At 36.7% G+C, this 23,371-nt stretch overlaps 2 protein-coding genes, 1 non-coding gene and 1 pseudogene across 3 annotated transcripts; 3 read left to right on the top strand and 1 right to left on the bottom strand.

The window, feature by feature from the left end:
- Positions 1 to 2,812: 2,812 nt before the first annotated feature.
- On the top strand, positions 2,813 to 2,940 carry LOC147476397 (U2 spliceosomal RNA; annotated as a pseudogene).
- Positions 2,941 to 6,103: 3,163 nt separating this feature from the next.
- LOC147476396 (wax ester synthase/diacylglycerol acyltransferase 11-like) lies at positions 6,104 to 9,983 on the top strand. Its single transcript, XM_086583334.1, has 5 exons — positions 6,104 to 6,432; positions 6,597 to 7,163; positions 8,199 to 8,552; positions 8,660 to 8,797; positions 9,599 to 9,983. Exons 1-5 carry the CDS (start codon positions 6,241 to 6,243, stop codon positions 9,740 to 9,742), a joined length of 1,395 nt encoding a protein of 464 aa, XP_086439460.1. The 5' UTR covers positions 6,104 to 6,240; the 3' UTR covers positions 9,743 to 9,983.
- A 978-nt stretch (positions 9,984 to 10,961) lies between these two features.
- Positions 10,962 to 11,055, top strand: LOC147476395 (small nucleolar RNA snoR31/Z110/Z27). The gene has a single exon (XR_015210012.1). It is a non-coding gene; the product is annotated as a small nucleolar RNA snoR31/Z110/Z27 (small nucleolar RNA).
- An 11,125-nt stretch (positions 11,056 to 22,180) lies between these two features.
- On the bottom strand, positions 22,181 to 23,020 carry LOC147476394 (uncharacterized). Its single transcript, XM_086585716.1, has one exon. It carries the CDS (start codon positions 23,018 to 23,020, stop codon positions 22,181 to 22,183), a length of 840 nt encoding a protein of 279 aa, XP_086441842.1.
- Between the last annotated feature and the right edge of the window lie 351 nt (positions 23,021 to 23,371).

Here is a 23,371-nt window from a genome sequence, read left to right as displayed (position 1 = left end):
GACACCCTTAATCACAAGAGAAGAATAGATGGAGAGGTGTTTCCATGTGACCCTCAATAGTATTGTTTCAATGTCACCCTCAATAATATTAAATGATGATGCCATCTTGTTATAGACTTTTAGTATTTTGGAATTTGTTTTCTTTTAGAAGGAAATTGTCTTTTATGGTCACATTCCAATGTTAAGTCTAATATAGGGGTGTAATAGGGGGCAAGTCGGGTCAATCACGGGTAAAATTAAACAGTGATGAGGCAGATCTAGGGGATACAAATATAGTGGTCCTCGACAGGGCGAGGCAGGTTGAAGTGTCATATCTTAATACCATCACCCGGCCTGTTGGATTAGCTTACGAGGCATGTTTTGGGCGGGTCTTCCGAGTTAGGTGAAAATTGTCATTTTAACCCAATTTTACACCCCAAAAAAAAATTCTAATTCTGCAAGTAATATATTTTCAATTCACAGCATAGAAAAAAAAAAAATGGAATCAATCAATGAAAAAATAAACAAAAATGAAAAACTAGAACTTGAATCTAAAAGCATATCTGAAATTTTGAAAATTCTTTCTTGTGATTTACCATTTGTATATTGATTATCTTCCATGATAAAAATGAAGATGGGAGGATCTATGGTACAAAATAATAAAATATAAACTAAAAGAGTTCGAAATTAATACAAGGATAAATAGTTCATCTTTTCCAAAATTCGAAAATTGAATTTGAACTCTTGATATTTGACCAATATTCAAACTTTAACATTTGAAATTGATGCTGAACTCATAAGTCTGTGTTCATATATATCTTCCAAATTTCTACAAAAGTTAAAAGAAGATATAAACAAAATACAAAAATATTGGAGTTAGAGTCTTGGAATGGTGCGGGTCAATGGCTTTTGGCACGGTGTGGGTCGGGCGGCTCGATGGCTCGGGTTTGAGCATAGAACCTACACCCATAACCGGACCACATAGAAATGGTGCCAGGGCGGGGCGGGTTTATTTTCGGATCAGTATGGGTTTGGGTGTCGGGTGAAGACCGGGTCCCCTACCGAGTGATGGGTCAACGATTTTTTTTTACACTCCTAGTCTAATGCATGCGTTCTTTCCTTCTAATTGTAGTTTTTTATTTTGAATAGAATCTTAGAATTTCACCAAATATTTCAATTGGTAAGCAATCGAAATAATAAAATAAAGGTTGAAATTTTGAGAATTCTGAAATCCTGCACTATGCTTGTAATGCTACATTCTTGTCCATAATATATTGTCACACTTATAACCATAGTTTGGGATTTCAGAATTCCGACAAATCCAAAAACCGAAATTTATAATATATCGACCCATGTTATATTCGGAATTTCGACAAATTTTAGAATTATCAATATTTCAACTCTATATTGTTTTTTTCGATTTTTTGAAAAACCGAAATATTGGACGGGATTCCAATGTTCCGTTCGGAATAATGAACACTGTTTATAACTCAATTGTCATTGAAATTACTTTCCACAGTAATATTAATATATCATTCATATTACATAGTTTAGGATTTCAGAATGACCAAAGTTCCAATAGTTTCAAAAACTGGAATTTTAGAATTTGGACATATTCCCAACAAAATTCGGAATTTACTATTTTCATCAGCCCTATATATTGTTTTTTTGACACGGTTTTGAATTTTTCAAAAATTGATATATTTGATGAAATTCCGAGATTCCGTTCAAAATCATGGATTATGGTCATGTAGCAGTTAAATTAAGCACACGTCTAGTGAAGTACAATAATGTTCGGTATTATTGTATTAACGATGGTTCGTTGTTGTTGATTGACTAGTTGTATTGCTATGTGTGACGGAATGAGGCACTATGTTGTCTGTCCTACTGTCATAGTCTCTGTAATCTCCGATTTATGCAGTATCCTGGAGTAACAAAATCTTTTTTTTTTTTTTGATACATTTATACACAACAACCAATTATAGGGAATTCAGTGTACACCGGTTCCTAACTTTAATTGTTGGGATTTATCAGTAACGGAACTACTGAGAAAAACACATGTGAAATTATTTTCTAACTTGGTTTCGGAGCACTATCTAGTACTTCGTAAGCAAGAAACGGTTGCATTGAGCTGAACCACCAGCCATTCATTAAGCTTTATATGTGGATGCAGTGAGTTTTTGAGTAATTCAAGTTTCAACATGCGCACACAATCTATTGTGGGAGCAAGGCTCAATCAATGACAAGGTACATGCTAAAGCCTTTGTCACGAATTTGACATCTAAACAAGAGAACCCCACTCTCACCCGACTGCACGCATTCTTTTCCATGAAAATTTTGACTGCTTTCTCTACTTTGGAGTGGAATTCAACTGCACATTTTCCATTTGGTAAGGACATCGATCAGCATCAACCAACAGTGGACTCGCTGCATAATTTGATGTAAAATTACCAGAAAACAAAACAAGAACTTTTACATAAATTGAAGTAAAATGACGTTGAAGGGTTTGCACGTGGCGAGAAACGGTACCACTTGGCTCTTGGTTTGTTAAATTGTCCATTTGTTTGCTATCTGTTACTAGGCTGTCCCTGTCGAAATGAAACGGAAACTTGGTCGTCCTTTTGCAAGCGGTTAGACGGTCGTACAAGCATTTCCCATTCAAATAATGGCCATCCCAAATTCCAACTTGTTGATTGAGCCATTGAGCTACAATTCCAATTCTTAAATTTAGACGACTTGGAAGTGCACTATTAAATAGGGAGTTAGGGGTTAGGACAGCAGACAGCTGGTAAATGCAACAATTTTCTCTGACAAATAGATTGTATTATGTGTTATACATTTTTCGGCCTTTTGGATAAGATCAAGTGTAGTATCTGTTCTTATCAGTTTTAATATCTGATATTTGAGCCAATAGAATTAGTGGAAAAAAAATATGTGTTCTACAAGAGAAAATTATCTCCTAACTTAATTTTTCTTGTGATTCAATTTACACGTAAACATTGGAAACAAGTCAAACAACATTATGTATTTATGTGATGAGTCGTGTGGTGAAATAGTAGTTCAAATTATCTGCACCAAAGAGAGATCAGTCTTCTCATTTTGTATTTCACATTAATTTGAAATCTATAGTTTAAGATTTCGGAATTATCGGAATCTCCAACAAATCCAAAAACCGGAATTCCGGCTATTATTTGGCCAAGAAACGAGACTCAGCCCTTTGGTTCTAACTCAGTTGAGTATAAACTCCTTCCCATCGACCCATATCACATAACCTCCTCATTATTTAGGTCTCGTTAAATAACTTCCTTGTTTTCCAAAAAAGAGATAAAATCTAGTCTGTTTTTATTTCCCATTTTATCTTATTTTCTTTTTTACCCTTTTGGGATTGAAAATTTCCCGACTATATATAAATGTATTTTTACATAGTCATATATATATAACTATATTTGCATAGTCATTGGAGCTATAAAAACTTAAATTTACATAGTAATTTTTGGGATTGAAAATTTTCCGACACCTGACAGAATATATGTAAATGTTTTTTTAAATAGTCATATATATGTAAAACTATATTTATATAGTCATTAGAGCTATGAAAACTTAAATTTACATAAGTAACTTTTGGGATTGAAAATTTTCGACGACACAGAATGAGAATATAAATTTAAATTTTCCTATGAAAAAAAATTTCATATGAAAATTTAAATTTAAATAGGTTAAGAAGACTGTGTAATTTTATATTGTCATATGTAAATACAAATGTACATAGGATGACGTCAGCCCGATTTGTCCTTAAGCTGAAATTAAAGTAAAGATTGATGACGTTAGCCTGGTTTTCACAGGGGTATTTTGGTTTGTTTTGGCTTTAATGTTATGTTTTAAATAATAGGGAAGTTTTATGCATTTGTTCGCTTTCGTTGGTTTTTTGTACAACCATTTAAGTACCAGAGAGATTAAACCCGTTGTCTAATTATTCGGCTATATTCCGAAAATCTTTTACTAATTTAAAAATCCTGACCCTGAGTTACAGTCCCGCAACAGTATTATAATATTTGTTTATTTTGTGATTTGTGACTCTTGGTCACACTTTTTAGGACTGTTTTGCCCATGTTATTTTCCTATATTTATGATATTACCTTTATTGTCTTAATCATTTGATTTGTAGATAAAAACAATATGTGCGTCAGCACATGCATCATACTAGTTAGTTTAAAGGAGTCGATTAATAATTATTTGAACTCTAAAGCCAAAGGTATAATATTTTTAGTTTCTACGCCAAAATCGTAATTTGACACATGTTAACCCATTTTCAAAAGCAATTAACAAAAATGCCATCTTTTAATTATTTGCACCTACTAAACAACTATATTTTCTCTCCTATAATCTCGAAAAATTTCATAAATTTTAAAATGCTTTTGAAAGTAAACATTTAGTATTGCACTTTAACTCAACATTTTAAAATTCATTAAGTTATTTTGATCTCAATATTTTACAATGCATTTTAAAATGTTAGAATTCAATTATAACAAACCACCTAGCTACTTTGCATTTTAAAATGCATATGGTGTATCACAAATTAAACTTGTCGACATTAGACCCTAAGCCTAAACCCTAAACCTCTACGCACTAAACCCTAAATCCTTATAGACTAGACCCTAAGAATAAACTTTAAACCTCAATAAACTAGACCCTAAACCTGAACCCTAAAAACCTCTAGACACTAAATCCTAAGTGTGTAAACCCTAAATCTCAAGACATTGAATCCTAAACCCCTATAAACTAGACACTAAGCCTAAACCCTAAACCTCTATACATTAAATCCTAAACCAACTCATTGCATTTCATAGTAGTTGATTGAAACTACTAAATAATAAAATGCATTTTAAAATGTAAGGGTAAAAAATGCAAAATAGGTGTTATCTATAACTTGGTAAAAATGCAAAATATGTGGTTATAATTGAATTATATTGTTTTTAGTGAAAATATTTAATTTGGTAGTTATATCAAGATAAAAAAGAGAATAAAATAGTTACAAATCTCAATAACTAAATTGTCCACTTCCAAAAAAACATGGGTAATTATAGATTTTTTTTTCGATATTGTATGGATAGTTATAAATAGCACTTTTGAATCTTGTTTTTTTTCCTTGTACAAGTAGTTTTCACTATATAAAAAAGGTAAATAGTACTAAATCTATAAAATAATATTCTTCAATATTTTAAGTATAAATTTTTCTTAAAGAAACTCCCTAACCCAAATTCTTGATATTCCAAGTGCATTCCGAAATTTCATATTTTTCAACCCTTGAACCGGAATTCCAAATTTTTGAAAAACCAAAATATTTGTCGAAATTCTGAAAATTCCGAACTATGGATGAATCACAATATCACATACATTAGAGCCGTGCAGTTATTTTATGTCTACAGTCCCAGACTGCCAGTGTCACGAGTCTGACTATATAATCATCCGAAAAATTGGATTCTAATATTATGTTCTTCAAAAGTTCAAAGCACACAAGTTGCCAATTTCCGTGACCTGTCTACAGTTGTATATTTAAAGAAAATGTTTTATGCATCCTTAATATCAATTATTACCTATTCATATTAGTTTAACGGATTTGAAAAAGGAGGATTACATATCTACTTATAAAAGAAGATATGAAATTAATTGTGCCCTATACCTAGCTTAGGCAAGGTCGATCGCAAGGACCCAGCTTATTGCAGATATTGTGACTTAGACTACAATTATATGGGTTAATAAGAAATATATAACATTCATCTACTTTTTGTTTTTTCCAGTTATGCATACATGGGGGTGGGTTATAATAATATTATCAACATAATTTCATGAGCCAGCAATATAAATGATAGAGCACGGACTTCAGTAATCTTCCCTCACATTGTGGATCAAATTTCCAACTACTTGTGGCACACTTGATATTGCTTGTGGTTCGTCGAAAATAATGGTGTGGCAGCATTGATTTCAGTATAATCAATAATGCAGCGGTGCACTGCATTTTCAATGAAAGCAATCTAATAGACTAGTTAATTCTATTATGATCATTATTATCATCTACTCCATATATTAGGGGTGACATATAATCAGTATTGACTATTGAGTACTCTTCAGTAGCATTAATTTTGGCCAACTACCTTGTCTTTAATTTGCGCTTAAAACACTCAGATTACCATTTCTTTCTTCTAAAAGATCGAAAGAGAACACAAACTGCGAAGACAGAAACCAAACTCAACAAACAAAACAATGAAACCCAGTGAAGTTGATGAAGAAGTACACGAGCCAGTGAGCCCAACAGGACAATATTTCAATAGTTCGGTGTTGTCTGTTAGTGTTGTTTGTGCTTTAGAGTCTGAGATACCAATTGATGACTCATTAACCATGGCATTGCTTAAGAATGTATTTCTTCCCATCAGTCCACGCTTCTCCTCCATCATGGTATATTCTCTAGCCTCTTTTTGAGCTCAAGTTTCTTGTTTACAACATCGTTTTTATTTGTCATACAGCCTCTATATAGCTCATTCTGCAATGTTATGTTAAAGGGAATATTGTCGAACTTGGGCTATATAGTCTTTTTTTAAGGAATAACAACGTGTATTCAGGTGACAGATGATCAAGGAGTGAAACAATGGAAAAGGGTAACTGTGAAGCCTGAAGAGCATGTTCATAAGCCTGTTTTTCCAGATGGGTTGTCGCCAGAGGGCTACGATGTTCATTTTCAAGACTACTTATCAAATATGGCTATGGAAAGGCTTCCACATGGTAGGCCATTGTGGGAAATTCACATATTCAAGTATCCAACTAGTAGTGCAGCTGGGACACTAATATTCAAGCTACATCATGCCCTTGGTGATGGATTTTCGCTAATGAGTGCTCTATTTTCGTGTTTTCAAAGAGCCGATGATCCTTCTCTTCCTATAACATTTCCATCTATTCAAATGCAATCTGATGATGAAGTTAACATTTACAAGAGTGTGCCCAGATTTTTCAGCAGATTCTTTAATACTGCATCAGATTTTATATGGAGCGTTTTGAAAAGTAGTGTTGTTGTAGACGACAAAACGCCGATAAGATCAGGAACTGAAGGAGTGGAGTTTTTGCCGATCACAATTTCTACTGTTACATTTTCCCTTGATAATATCAAAAAAATCAAGGCCAAGATTGGAGGGGTAAGGTTTGAAGAACTACTTTGTTTCTTTAAGTTATTACTGAAGTAATTACAGGATATTTTCGTGAATCACTATGATTTCCCTTTTAGTACACATTCTCATGCCACTAAAGCCAGGCCCTCTCTTTTTAAAGTAGCTGAAGTAAGTGCCCCTCCACTTATTCCTTCCAGTCTTCTAGCTACTTGATGCGTAACTAATGGTCCATGATTCCATGAGGGTGAAACCGTGATAGTGTGTGGGCTACCAGTCTAGCTACCACATCAATACCCAAAACACTTTATTTCTTGTTAGCATATATCCTAAACCTAGCATTTACTATGCTTTTTGTGAAATGAGAAGTACCTGTTTGTACAATTCTCTCTTTCGCTATCATACAATTGCCATGTTCATGGGCATGAGAATTAAAAACACAGTACTACATTTTCATGAGTAATAAGTACTAACAGGAGTCGATAAAGCTCAGGACCGCTATATGTATCTGTTGGATTTTTTGAAACTATATGCTTAGAAAATTTGTTGAAGAATGTCTAATAGGATTTAGGTTCAGTGTTCCTCATAGCGTGCGAATCTAGACATCTTTTGGAACTGAGGTGAAGATCAAATGATCAATGGTGCCTAGAGTTGCTATACACAATTACACCTCCACTTGTTTTCAAGGGCGGGTGTGTGCTCGTTCTTTAATGCATTAGACTTGCATATCTTTGTAAAATAGTCTCTCAATAACAGAGGCTGAAATGCAGACTGCATAGTGGCCGGTGAAAAGTATAAAACACCTCCAATAGTCTCTCAGCTCATGCCGTCTGTGTAGTTTTTTCGTTACACATTCAACTTGCCGCAATTAAAAAGTGCACACGGGATTTCTGAGCCAAATCCCACACCGTCTTTGGGGCAGAGTTTGGAATGGACAGGACGATTATAGGGATTTTTTTCTTGTTTTCCTCTACAAATTTCTGCTTAAAAAAAACAAGGAACTATTAAAGATATTCTACAATGGTCAGCTTCTAGTTGTCTCATTAACATATATTTTGTTTGCAGACGGTAAACGACATCTTGGTCGGGGCAATATTTTATGGAACAAGGCTATATATGCAAAATGCAAGCCAGGGCTCAAGTAATGCGCATTCAACAGCGCTGGTGTTGCTAAATACTCGGATAATCAACACTTATCGAACCGTAAAAGACATGAATAAACCGGATGCAGAATCTCCTTGGGGAAACCAATTTGGTTTCTTGCATGTATCGATACCTGGGTTCGTTGAGGCAGAGACGGCAGACCCACTTAAATTCGTCTATGAAGCACAAGAAATGATTAAAAGAAAGAAAAGCTCCCTAGCTGTTTTTCTTACTGGTGCATTACTAGAGATGAGTAGAAAATTCAGAGGCCCTGAGGTACATTTTCAACTTGGTAGGACTTGAAAAATTGCTCGATCTATTTTTTTTATTGATTATAGAACTAAAGATTAGAATTGAGCATGATGATATTTGTGCTTTTACAGACTACAGCGCAATACCTTCACAACACGATAGGAAATACAAGCATGACTCTCTCAAATATGATTGGCCCAAGTGAACAAATAGCTTTAGCAAATCATCCATGTAAAGGAATGTACTTCATGGTGGTTGCAGTTCCTCAGGTAAACACTTCAAACATTTGCCCAGACCAATTTCTTCTGCCATTTACACATACTATCTGTACCTTAATATGATTTTCAAATTAAGTTATAGCAAATCCAGTGCCGGCTCGTCCATAAGGCGAGTTAGGCAATTGCCTAAGGCCTCGAGTGAAAAAAGGCCTCAAATTTCCACAAAAATCGTACTATGCAACATAAAATTCCTACTAAATAGCCAATAAATCTTACTAAAAGATTTTTGGATACTACAAAACATAATACATATCCCATACAAGTCTCCTAATAAAAGGTAATAATTCTCCTTCTCTTATGTTAAAAAGAATTTCCAAAAATATCTCAAATTTCAAATGGTTAAATTTTCAATTTTCCATCTCTATACTATATCTCCACAAATGATAAGTCTAACCAGACCTATGAAAAACAAATTAATCAAAATAAGCATAAATTTCAATTCTATTAGGCAAAGAAAACTTGCTATGTAGTGTAGAATTGCAAACAAAAAAATGGAGTAACTGACTTAAAATTTGGTTTGGAAAAAGGCCTCGAGTTCTGAGTTTCGCTTAAGGCCACACCGAAGCTAGGGCCGGCCCTGAGCAAATCCAATGACTTGAGCTAGTTTCAGAATACCTCTTAGTATTACTATATAAGGAAGCACGCACCTTTATCGAACAAGGGAAATTAACTTGATAATTATCTCAAAAACCGTATTAAGGAATTACCTCATTACCTAAGGTATGACATTTGTTAGTTGTTACTTAATTATACAAAGTATCTTTCATTAACCATAAGTTGATGGAACTACAGAGTCTGACAATGACAATGGTGAGCTATATGGGAAAGGTGAGAGTCGCTGTGGGAGCACAGAAAGGCTTCATTAATCACCAAAAATTCAATTCTTGCTTGGAGAAGGCCTTCGAGAGTATATTCAATGCCGCAATCACTTCTTAACATGTAATACTCATCAAGCAATCACTTGAATACTTTCGAAGCCATATTCAAGTATTTTTTCTCTTACTGCATTAAAGTCTTTTTTTTTCTTTTAAACATTTACACCAAGTCTACGAGGTTGATCAGAAAGGTGATCATTATCAAAAGTATTGTTTTTATTTACTTTGTTGTTACAAACAATTGAAAAGTTGATAAGTTGTAATTCTACAGTTATGTTTTATATATGACAGCTTTTATACAAGAGATCATATATTCAAATCAGTATATCACATCGTTCAATTAGAGCATGCATGCATGTTTCAGAGTACTATTACCATATAGACGTGCACCAGTCCCCTAGATCAACAGAAGTTCTTAATCAAATTTCATTCCAATCCATTTCAAATGCAAAGGTCAATAGAAAACTAATACCTTAATTCAAAGAAAAATGAAATAATAAGCGCAAGGCTTAAACAATACCTATATAATGATAGTTACCAAACAAAAGAGAATACATATGGCATGTATAAAAGAAGGGAAAATGGAAAATTACAAAAACTACACAAACCGGGAATGGCAAATTTCATAGGTTCCAACTTCCAAGTCGATACTAGTGGTCGTCTGCACCAAAATAACAAAATCAATAATATAGGTAACACCACTAACACGTATAATCAATATGGGAAAATAAAGAAAAAATTAGTATAAAAAAGAATATGCTTGCCTCTGATTTTCTCTTTCAAATTGTATTGCAAATTTGCAAGTATGCATGCAGCGTTGGTAGGTTAGCAGATATTTCAAAGGGTATACTAGTCCTTACGCCCACCTTTTGGATTGGGCCTTACGAATGTTAGTCAGGGTCCAGCCCACCGTTTGGATTGGGCTTCGAGATATTGTGAACAAAAATCAGGGTATATACGTCTTTTCCGTACCAAATTCTAGGGTTTTGCAAGCTCTTTACTATAAATCCTATCTTCACATCTCCATAAGTTGTAAATTGAGGTTCAGAAAACATGCTCTGCTGGTAACGTTTTAGGCATATGTGTTTGATTGTTTTTTATTTTATTAAAAATGTTTGGTTAATTGATTATGATGAAAGAAGGAGTTGGTGATAATCTACAAGATATATGAACCTACAAAATCTCTCCTTTTTCGCTACGTTCTTTCTGAATCCAATACCATCAACACATTAAATAATATTTGCTATTTGTATAGTTTTGTAGATTGTTGTTGTTTCTGTAGCATCAGATGATGAATTTGAAATTATCTTAGGACACCTTCTGACACAGCGTTATTCTGTGTATGAGAAAGAAATTTCATTTTCTGATGATGCTTTTGATCATTTTCCCTTATAGTTTTATGGTTTCTCTTTTTACCAAGTTTAATGTTAAATCGTTAATAGATAAAATTCAATTTGGAAACGCACCACAAACTTGTTGATTGTTTTCTATATGCATGCAATGATTTAAATTTAGGATTGCCTAGATCAGGACCCTATGCAATGATGATCTCGTAGAAGAAGCCATGCTGCTTTAAATTTGGGACTAATCACTATGGTGCGTAATGGAAATATGGAATGAAAAGAAACCTCATGCCTGATCAATTCAAAGGGGAGTTTCTTCACAGATTGGTCCAGTATGGAATGGTGAGGAATAATTTCAAAATGGTAGGTGTTTGGTAAACAGTTGAAAAGAAAGTAAAAACGGGCTAAAAGAATAATCATGTTTGTTAGTTTCTGGCTATCTATTTTTTTTTTCTTTCTTTAAAATTTTCAGAAGTTAGTTAAGAGCACAATTATTTTTTCCACTACTTTTATTTTCTTGTTTTTCCACAATGTTCCCATCATAATAAAGAGTTCCGAATTTGGCTTTTTGAGGTTGTTGTTATTTGTTAAGGTATTCGTTACGGGCCGGACCCCATATTGTGTGGCATATCTTAAAAACAAAAATAATTATTACAAATGTGTTATTGACCAGAAAAGTTGTTTTGTGTTATCTTTCAAATCAACATGAATTTGACTTGTAATCTTTTCAATCTTTTATTTTTTTCTTTTCCACCATCAAAACTCTTAAATCCTAAATAAAACTATATTCTAACACTAAACACTAATATAATAGTCCAACTCTATTTTAAAACACGAAGATGAAGAAGAAAATGTAAAACAAGTTCTAAGTGACCCATTCAAAAAGAAAATGTAAGTGATTTTATTCAAGAAGAAAATGTAGAATAAGTTCACTCCATTCAAAGAGAAAATGTAGAACAAGTTTCAAATAAAGTGAAGAAAATAGAAGAATGGATGATGATATATTTAATAAGAATAAGGTAAATCTAAATTAAATGTAATTATGCATGTGTACTATATAGAACTGAAAGAGAAAATTTTTGAATACCTGAGGGTTAAACGACCCGGTTAGGTTGTTCGTATTGCACACCAAACGGTCTGGTCACACCATCTGGATTGAGTCCAAAACAATGTGGCTATGTCGTTTGGGATTTGGACTTAGAAAAACAAATTACCAGTGTGGTCACACCGTTTGGACTAAGTCTCAAATGACATGGCCACACCGTTTTAGTAGCCATGTCATTTGAGATTTGAACGTTGAAAAAATATGAAGTTCTGTTTTTTGGTCTCTTGACCGGTGTGGCCAAGTCGTTTGGGATTTGAACTTGGAAAAACATAGAGTTCTGTTTTTTGGCCTCTTTACCGGTGTGTCCACACCGTTTGGGACTTATTCCAAACGGTATGGTCATGTCGTTTTAGGATTTGAACATAGAAAAACACAAACAGTGGTAAACGATGTGTTTGTGGCATTTGGTACTTAAGCCAAACAATGTGGCTATGTCTTTACGGGGTCCATAATACATCAATTAACAACTGTTCTGCATTTAGGATCCTTCGATGTGTTACGAGAACTCTGGAAACTCGAATGACGTGGATGATGTTCAACCGCTTTCAATGGATACAACTGAAATATTTACTACGGAAGAGGTTCATAGTAGACATTGTTTTCACTTGTTTTTATTTTCTAAATAAACTTATATTAGTTTATTGATTTTTGTTTTCTTTCATATCTTTAGGTATTTCATACATGTAATGACGTAATTGGTTGGGCAACTGCTCGGGGGAAACAATGTAATGTGGTTGTGGTAATTAGGAAGTCGCAAAATGCTAACGGGAACCGAGTACTAAGGCTGGATTTAGCTTGCGAGAGTTTGGGCGTGTATCGTTCACACAAAAAGGTAGAGAAGGCTAATAAGAGAAATACGGGAACCAAGAAACGTGGATGTCCATTTAAGTTCAGATGTATTTTCCAACGCCACTGTCGATAGTTGGAAAATTGCCTTTCTTAATAGTGTTCACAACCATCCATTGTCGAAAACCCTTGAAGGACATGCATTTGCTACTCGACTGACCGTTCCACAATTCGAGTTCTTGTCAGAGATGACTCAAAATAGAGTTAAGCCTAAAGAAGTTTTGAAGTCCATCAGACATAGGTTTCCTAATAACCTATCTAGCATATGTCAGGTCTACAATGTCAGGCACAAGTTGAGGACATTGGATATGAATGATCGCTCGCAAATGCAGAGATTGCGTGAGTTGTTAGCAGAAAACCATTATTTCGAGGAGGTGAGAGAGGATACGAATACGGATGAGATAACGAGATTGTTCTGGGCCCATTCGGACGGTGTTAAAATGGCTCGGACTTTTCCAAAAGTTTTTATCATAGACGCCACCTACAAAACCAATAAGTATCGGTGGCCTTTTGTACAGTTTGTGGGGGTGACTTAAACCTGGAAGTCTTTCATGGTTTGTCAAGTGTTGCTTCAGTCTGAAGCAGCGATAGACTATGAGTGGGCTTTGCGTTAGTTTAATAGCTTGCTGGGAGAAGAAAGGTCATATGTGATCGTGTCTGACAGGGACTTGGCCTTAATGAGTGTCGTTGATATTGTGTTTCCTGATGCGCACAAGCATCTCTGTAGATGGCATATCTCTATGTGCGTCCTTCAGAAATGCAATGATATTTTTCCCACCACAGAACTTGTAGATAAAGGCCAGTTCTCGTGGAACACTGTAGTGAAATCAAGGACTGAGGATATATTCAACCGTAGAATTGCTGCTTTGGAAAAACACTATAGGGTTGAGTACTCCAATTTTGTTAGTTATCTGCGAGAGACTTGGTTGCCTTACAAGGATCGATTCATATGTTGTTGGACAGATCACAGATGGCCTAATTCGTATGTTTTGGAAAATATGAAGTTCTGTTTTTTGGCCTCTTGACCGGTGTGGTATCTTTCCCTTGAGCTTGTTGCAGCGACAATCCTGATCTATACCTCTTCAAAAGTGCTTTTACATCGTCAACAACATCATCACTATACAGGAATGGTGTAAAGGACACCTTTAGCTTCTCGGACCATTGGGTTCCTCTTTCCCTTCTCTCTGACTCCTCACCACCACTATCCCCATCACAAGCTAATACACTAATTATGCTCCTTGAACACTCCCTCTCCAACATCAACCTCTCGTTACTAGTGGGAACAAAACTTTCCTCCAACATCTCAAAATAGTAAGTATAAAATATTAGGCAATCTTCGAAGCACTTCATGAGTGCAAAAAGTGTTGCTAATATCTACTATGTGTAGCTTGGCTTGCCCTTCTAATGCCTCTAAAATAACCCCATTCGAGGCTACATGACCAAAAGTTGTCCAAGGGCTTACTTCTTGGAATTTAAGAATTACCTTTCTTGAAGACTCACGGAGGATTTTTGTCGCCCATTTTTTAGCTTCAAAGGGATTAGTAGACTCGGAAGAGCGACTACTCGATGTATGGCTTGTTTGAGGTTGATTGGGATTATTATGCATGTTTACTTGACTCACCATGGCCTCATAACCCTGTACCAAGATAGATGAAGAGAAACAATGTCTTGGTAGCGTACAAGGTAGCATTCATGTTATGGAGACTCTTATGTTAAAACAATGTCTTGACTAGTGTGGGCACACCGTTTGGACTAAGTCCCAAACAGTGTGGCCAAGTCGTTTGGGATGTAGTCCAAACGGTGTGGCCACACCGGTCAAAAGGCCAAAAAATATAACTTTATATTTTTTTCAAAGTTCAAATCCCAAACGACATAGCCACACAGTTTGGACTAAGTCCCAAACGACTTGGCCACACCATTTGGACTAAATCCCAAACGGTGTGGCCATGTCGTTTGGGATTTGAACTTTGAAAAAAATATGAAGTTCTATTTTTTGGCCTCTTAACCGGTGTGGGCACACCATTTGGACTAAGTCCCAAACGGTGTGGCCAAGTCGTTTGGGACTGAAATTTGGCGAACCTCGGTTTCTTTTTTTCTTAACTTTCATATTCCAACAATTCTAACACTTCCAAATTCAACTTCCATATTCCAACAATTCTAACACTTCCAAATTCAAAACCAAACACATAAAATGGAGAATCACATAACATCAAATAATATTTTGAAATAACATACGACAAAATCAAGTATTCATAAAGTTGGGTACAGATATCACAACGTCACTCTTTACAACAAAAGCAACCTGAATAGCCATATACTACTAGAACTCCAAGAGTTGAGATCAATGCTCAAGAATAGGCTGCTTCTTCACCTATGCTCCTTCACGATATCGTCCACCAATGAACTTACACCGGGTCAAATTGTATGCCTCCATGAACTCGTTCTGTGCATCATCTGGAATCACAGTCCCACCCAATTGCAGGCCTCGATCGAGCAAGTGAGAAATTTCATCGTCGATGGGGTGCTGTCAAAATTAAAATGAAAAACTACATTAGTATATACATTTATAAAATACCAAAACAAAAAAAACAAACAAAAAAATAAAAATAAAAACTAACGTTGTAAGGTATTAACTCACCAGATTATGATATGGAAGACTCTGTAGGGAGTAGTGATTAGGATGATCACGGTTTATCATTCGAAAATGACTATTGTTTTCATACCAACTCATGTATCTACTAACACACTCCCATGGATAATACGGAATGGGTCCTCGATGTTCAAGTTGTATCAAGTGATTCTGCCATTTACTCCAGTAGGAAAACGCAATATTAAATTTCACATCGCATGCCAGCGTCGAAGTAGTTCGCGTCGAGGTTTTTGGTCTTGGGGGATCTGAGGGTACAAACTACATATGACCCAACTGACGCACAAACCTCGAAACATTGTATTACTCGACATCATCAAGAAAGCATATAAATCCCTCAAAAAATGATATTTCATCCACCCGGCGTGTAGCTCGGACTTCATCATATGGATACCATTCAACCTGTCAAATAGCATATGATCGAAGAAATTAATCATTAACCACATACTAATAATATCAATTAATAAATAAAACTATTTACAAACAAAAATGCTTACATCGGTACAAGTCATATTATCAATCATCGCTCGGGTATGCTTCAATGCAGCTGTTGTGCTAGCATAAAAAGACTGAGTAACTAAGTACCTATGAGCACGCGACATGCTCAACTGATAGTCCAAGTTTGGGAATGGCCTGAACACCGGGAAGTACTCATAAATCCATGCCTAGATTAATATAGACACCAAGTTAACATTGTAATAGATAGATAAAATTGATATTGAAAAGAAAAATAAAAAACTAATACCTGTAGGAGAGTGAAATAGCCTGAAACACCCTTCACCTTGGCACTTGTGGCAGTCCCAAGACCCCTATACAAGTAAGCCAATAAGGCTGCACCCCACGCTTAGTCTTTGATCTCGGTAAATTTCAAAAGCAGTCTCAGATAACAAACGGGAACTGCAGTTCCAGACGTGTCGGTGAAGGCGGTACATCCAAAAAAAAATAACAGATAAGCTCTCACAGCAAACTACTACTCTTTTTGGGTTGACGCCTTCTTCACAACAACCCCATTTTCATCACTTAAATCTTCATCCATTACCTTCCCAGCAAACTACTTCATCAAGAAATTCATCCTAACTTTGGAAGTGAACTTATTGGATTTCATCTCCGCATCTATCTTGTCCATGGGTATGCCAAGACCTTTGTGGAGGAGTCTTTTTGTTTGTTCCAGGGTCAAATCAGTGTCCCCAGTCACTGCTTTGCCTCTAATCGGAACTCCTAAGAGTTGGGAAACATCGTCTAGCGTGATTGTCATCTCGCCCCACGGCATATGAAATGTGTTGGTCTCTAGATGCCACCTCTCCACAAATGCATATATATAGACTAACACAGAATCCTGATGCCTGTATACACCTAAGACCAGAGCACATAAGCCGGTCCTTTGAAGCTCCACGTGAAAATTAGAATAGTTTGAACACTCTCCGACGATATCCCATTATACCAACTTGTTTAGGTGTCCATGGCACTTCAACACCCCTCGCTCCGCCTAAAACAACAAAAACTCAGTATTAATATACACAAGGTTTCGTAATAAAAAATTGAAATACTAATAGACACTATATGATAATATTACATGCCCCTCCCAAACATCGCGAGCCACGTGCACCGCATAGTCATACAATAGATGTGGCACACAAGGGCCACCTCCATAAACACCTCTCTAGAACTCCAAGTCATTGTTGGACTTTCTCACAATATTCATCACTAGAGGTACAGGTACAGGGACTTCCTCGTCATCCTCCTCCTCCTCATCCTCATCCTTCGCGTCCTCCTCCTCCTTGTCATTCTTCTCTTCAGCATCATCAACACCCTCTTCGTCATCTTCTTCACCATCACCATGACTTACAACTACACTCTTCCCATGATCCATATTTACGTCATCTACATCTACATCTACATCACTTGAACTGTCCCCTTTCTTCTCTTTTGATTTCCTAAGTCTACACCACTTACAACTACATTATTGGGATCATCCGCTTTTCGATCCCCTCTACGAAGTGATGCCGAGGTGGTTGTTCCCCTTCCTCTCTTTTTCTCAGGTGGGTCACCGCGACCCGAACTATTACTCCCCCCACCTAACAACTTCTTAGCACCCGTAAAAACACTTTTTGCTACATTCTTCACATTCTTTGTTCGAGGCATTGCTACAAAATACCCAAATAAATGAATAATAAGTAAATTGGCAATGCTGTAAACATAAAATCCACATTGGCACATGTACAATAACTTCACAGCAAACCTAAACAGGAAAGTAGTCAGAACTGAGGAAACTCAGTAAAAAATAACAACGAAGAGAAGGCAATAAGAGCATAGAACTATAAGTATCAATTTTTCAAGTAGATAAAGCATTTTACTAGTTCACTGTAATATAGTTAAAAGGGCTATAAAAAGGCATATGCATTTTCACACTATGAGTTGTTCCTCGGAACAACGTGTGACAAGGGGAGCGTTAAATTAATTAGCAAATGAAGAAGACGAGCGATTGATAATATGCTAGCAAAAATATAAAAAAACACTAATTTTTTTAAGAAAATACCTTTGAAAGTGCGAGAAGAAGCTTGTGGAGTTCACCTGGAAGATGGGGTCTGTCGAGAAGGAGAACACAAGCGCAATTTTTGGTTTTTGGTAGGTTTTTTTGTGAATTCGACGAGTGGAATTTTTTGTTTTTGGTTTTGGTAAGTTTTTTTGTGAATTTGATGAAGAGTTGTAACTGGCTATTGCCAGTTTCTCGGTTTCTTACGTGTTTTGGTTGGAGGTGCATAGTTCGAAGTTGCGCCCAATATAATGTCAGACAACTCGGGGTCTGCCCAACACAAATCAGGGTCTGACAGTAACAGGACTCTTTGCTAAAGGCTTTGGCTTTGTTCTTCCCCTGCAATTGGTTGGACCTTGGCAACTGAACCTAGACAGTTGCCTCATTAGTTACAGCTTGCTTAAAGTCTTAGCCAACGGCGTTAGCTCACAGCCTCACACAATTAATAAAAGGCCTGACACAAAAGTCAAACCCACGTCCATTCACGTATCACTTCGTTGATTCGACAGTCAAATTAATGAAACTGGAACGAGTACGTGGGACCTTGTGCTGTGGGACAAATTTGAGTTAAACTGTTTAGTGCAAGTCAAATGAACGATTGAACCAATCCAGTTTCACACTGCTGTTATAGCGAATTAGCAAGACTATTATCATTGTTCGATTAGCTAAAGAAGTGAGATACCTTTTATATATTTCTTGTAACATGTGTCCTGCAAAATAAAATGTAATTAATTAATGCTACGAAATTTAAAATCTGAAAACAGGGATGTCATTGACCCTAATGTGTGCAATTTGGCAAACTGGCAATTTTTTTTTTTTTTTTTTTTTGATAATACCATATATATTACTAATACCATCAAACCAGAACAGGGATTAACTTGTCTTGCAGGATACAAAGAGGAAGCTGGTCCATTTGCTGCTTATGGAAAGCCCATTGTGCAAGCAAATGTGCCTCTCCATTAGACCTCCTATTGATCCACTTAAACTTACAGAAAGCAAAATTAGAGCTTAACTTTACTACATAGTCTCACAAGCTCTCAGACTTCCAAGAACATGTCTGGCCATTAAGAGCCTTAGTGACCTCTAAGCAGTCCCCTTCTATGTACACAGCAGTCCACCCATGAAGCATCGCAAGTCCTAGTGCCACCTCAGCAGCCACCATCTCTGCTTCCTCTGCAGACCTAGCTTGGAACCTTCTAGTGCCTACCCCTACTACTTTGCCTTCTGAGTCCCAGGCTATAGTACCAGCAGTTGTCTCCCCTGACATAACCTGAAAGGCAGCATCATATCTAATATTAATACAATCATTTGGAATAGTAGGGAACAAAGAATCTAAATCAAAGTTGTTTTGATCAAAGTAAGTTTCAGAGGGGATAGAGTTCTCATTCTGCATTTTGGTAGTGGCAAAACCCTTGTAGCAGTTGCAGGCCTCCATCTTACTCCTTCTGAGAATTCTTTCCCTATTAGGGAGCCTCTGTTCAAACTTGGCTTCATTCCTAGTTTTCCAGATCTTGTATAGGAGATAACAAGCCTGGACTCCTGCCTGAGCTATATGTTGGCCCTTATTATTGCTCCAACTTATGAATTTGGAAATCCAATCCTTAGTGTTGTTCCTACCCTGAATCTCCATTCTTAACCCCAAGCTTGAAGTGAACCACAAATTTCTAGTCCAATCACATTCAAAAAACATATGGTTTTCTGTTTCCAAACTGGTGTAACATAGGGGACAAGAAAAGTCCCCCTCCATCTTCCGAGAAGCCAACCTATCTCCCATAGGTAAGGCATCCATATAGACTTTCCATATGAACATTTGAATGTTGGCTGGTATTTTGGCTTTCCAAAGAAGCTTTACTGTTTTAGTATTGAATCTAGAACTCTGTCCTTCACCACTATCTTTGGCTAGATACTTGTGGACAGATTTCACAGTAAATCTCCCAGACTTCTCTCCACTCCAGATCAGCCTATCCTTGCCAAGACCCAGAGGTCTGATCATAATATCTTTGATTCTTGCCACAAGGAAAGGATGAAAGAAGCCTTGTAGCTTGGCCTCATCCCATCCAATTCTATCCTCCAGAAAGAGATCAGCCACATGAAGGCCTTCTAGTCTGGGATCCTCCACCCCTAACTCTCTCAGAGTCTGAGGTTTTCCATTGCAGATCACCCAAGGGTCATCTAAAACGGAGGTGGAGTTACCACTGTGGATTCCCCAGACTATCCCTCCACTTATGAGATTGAAAGTGTTATGGATACCTTTCTAAAAGAAAGAGGCATGCCCAGGAGGTTTCCAGACATCCCCTATCCAGTTTTTACTATATATACTAGTAAGAGTTTTTGTCCAAACAGATTCAGTATCTGTAGCAGCTTTCCAAGGGAGCTTGGCTAGCATTGCTACATTTATATCCCTCATCTTTCTAAACCCCAACCCTCCTTCAGGTTTAGTTTTACACTTTTACATAACTTGTCCCACCCAATGGTGTGGACACTTTTAGAATTTTCAACACCATGCCAAAAAAAATCTCTGCATGCTTTGTCTATTTTGTTGCAAGTAGACATGGGGAGCATATAGGTAGACATAGCATAGAGAGGAGTGGCTTGTACCACAGATTGGATCAGGGTAGCCCTTCCAGCCTGTGAAAGGACCTTAGCCTTCCAACCTTTTATTTTCTTATGGATCTTATCAACTAAAAAGTCAAAATCCTCAGCCTTTTTTTTGGATAGCATGATAGGTATGCCCAAGTATTTGTCTTTTGGATAAAAAAAGCCTCATTTTCCAGAACTTCTTTAACTTTAGTTTATTGCGAAACTTGATGTTTCTGCTGAAAAACATGTTTGATTTATCAAAATTTATCAGCTGACCAGAAGCAACACAATAGTCTTGGAGGATATCTTTAAGATGACCCCCATCCTCAAGATTTCCTCTGGTGAACAGGATCAGGTCATCTGCATACAGAAGATGGGAGATGGGAGGAGAAGCCCTCCGGATCTTAATCCCATGGACTTTCTCCTTAGCCTCAGCTTTTGCAATCATCCTAGAAAGGGCCTCAGACATGATGATAAAGAGATATGGTGATAGGGGATCACCCTGTCTAAGGCCTCTTTCAGGGATTATCTTATTAAGAGGACTCCCATTTAGAAGCACTTGAAAGGAAACAGTGGATATACACTACTTAATCAGATTCCTCCACTTTTGGCTAAAACCCAGTCTATCAAAGATGTTGTCCACCAGGGACCACTTAACTCTATCATAGGCTTTTGCCATGTCCATCTTCAAAGCTACCCAGCCATGGTTCTTATCTTTCATGTTTTTCATGTGATGAAAGAGCTCACAAGCTAACCCAGTGTTATCTCCTATGTTTCTACCTTTGATGAAAGCCCCTTGGAAGGGAGATATGATTTTATTCAGATGATGCTTGAGCCTATTGGCAAGGATTTTTTAGATGACTTTATAACAAAAGTTGCAGAGACTAATAGGCCTAAATTGTGCCACAGTCTCCTAATTATTGATCTTAGGAATGAGAGCAATATAGGTTTCATTAAAAGAAGGGTTCAGCTCCCCCTTATGGAAAAAATCCTTCACAAAAGCAACAATACTGCTCCCCACAATCTCCCAAGTGTTTTGATAGAAACACCCTTGGAATCCATCAGGCCCAGGAGCCTTCAGGCTTCCCATCTTATTAACAACTCTCCAAATATCCTCAGAAGATGGGATGGCAGTAAGCATCTCATTTTCCTTTTCCGTGATACAAGGAGTGAACAGATTGAGAATGCTATCATTTTGATGGGGTTGATCAAACTTGAAGAGAGCTTGGAAATAGGAGTTGATGTTATCTCCCAATTCAGCTCTTCCCTTACTCCCCCCCCCCACCCCTCTGCAGCCTCTCAATACTGTTTTTTCTTCTTCTAAAAATGGTGGAGAGATGGAAAAACCTAGTGTTTTTTCCCCCATCCTTCAACCAGTGAATAGTGGATTTCTGTTTCCAAAAACTTTCCTCCTTAACCAACCATTCAAGAAACTCAGATTTTAATCATTTTGCTCTCTCATAGTTGGCTAGGGAGAAAGGTTTAGTCAGGACAGCTTCCAGCTCCTTGTTAACTTTTTTCAGATTTGTAAAGATGTTGTCAAACACCTTCTTATTCCATATAGTAAGATGTTGTTGAGTCATATTGTGTTTTAGGATCACATTAAAGTCAGGAAAATCATGAAAAATAGAGTTCCAGGCTATTTCTATAACAGGCATGCAAGCATTATCAGAGAACCACATATTGTAAAACCGAAAGGGTTTTTCATGCTTGGCTCTATTCTCCTCCTTATCTTTGAGATTTATCATAATAGAAAGATAATCAGAACTAGCATTGACAACATTATACACATACATGTTAGGAAAGAGGACAACCCAGGCATCAGTAGCCAGAGCTCTATCAAGTCTCTCTAGGATATGACTGTGGGGGGCTCTGTTATTACTCCAAGTATACATAGGTCCTTTAAAACCTAGGTCAATCAACCCAAGGTCATTTATCAACCCATTAAACTCAACCATACTGTTATCAAACATACTTCTTCCCCCTATTTTTTCATTAAGCGAGGTAATGGCATTGAAATCCCCAAATAGACACCAAGGTCCTGGGATCAGGGTATCCACATCCCTGAGCTCAGCCCAGACCCGATGTCTATTACATGCAACAGGTTCACCATACACAAAGGAGAAAAACCAGGTTTCAGTACAAAAATAATTATTAAGTTTACCTGTCACTTGATTCCTAGTAGCTCCCAAGATTTCAAGGTCCACCCCTTCTTTCCATAGAACTGCTAACCCCCCACTCCGACCTACTGCTGGAACACAGAAACAACCCCTGTACTTGACCATTCTACTGATTTCTTTCATCCTATCTACGCCAACCTTTGTTTCAGACAGACATATAATATCAAAATCGAACTTCCCTATTAAGTCCTTTAGATTTTGAATTTCCACGGAGGAACCTATCCCTCGGCAATTCCAGGCTTGTATCATGGTTGATGATAAGAGCCCAAAACTGTAGTTTTAACCGTATAACAGTCATACTTTTAGACCAATTATGTGAGTAATAATTAAGAGTTAACACTGATTACGTGTTTTTATGCATGTCAGGCTTCAAAGTCCATTATGTGCAGAAATGTACCACTTTAGCGAGATAAAGAAGCAAAGGTCGGTTGCTAAGGAGTTCTGTAATTAAAGGCC

This window comes from Coptis chinensis, chromosome 9 (genome assembly GCF_015680905.1).
Source record: "Coptis chinensis isolate HL-2020 chromosome 9, ASM1568090v1, whole genome shotgun sequence".
Taxonomy (NCBI): domain Eukaryota; kingdom Viridiplantae; phylum Streptophyta; class Magnoliopsida; order Ranunculales; family Ranunculaceae; genus Coptis; species Coptis chinensis.
This window is presented reverse-complemented; position numbering and strand designations above follow the sequence as displayed.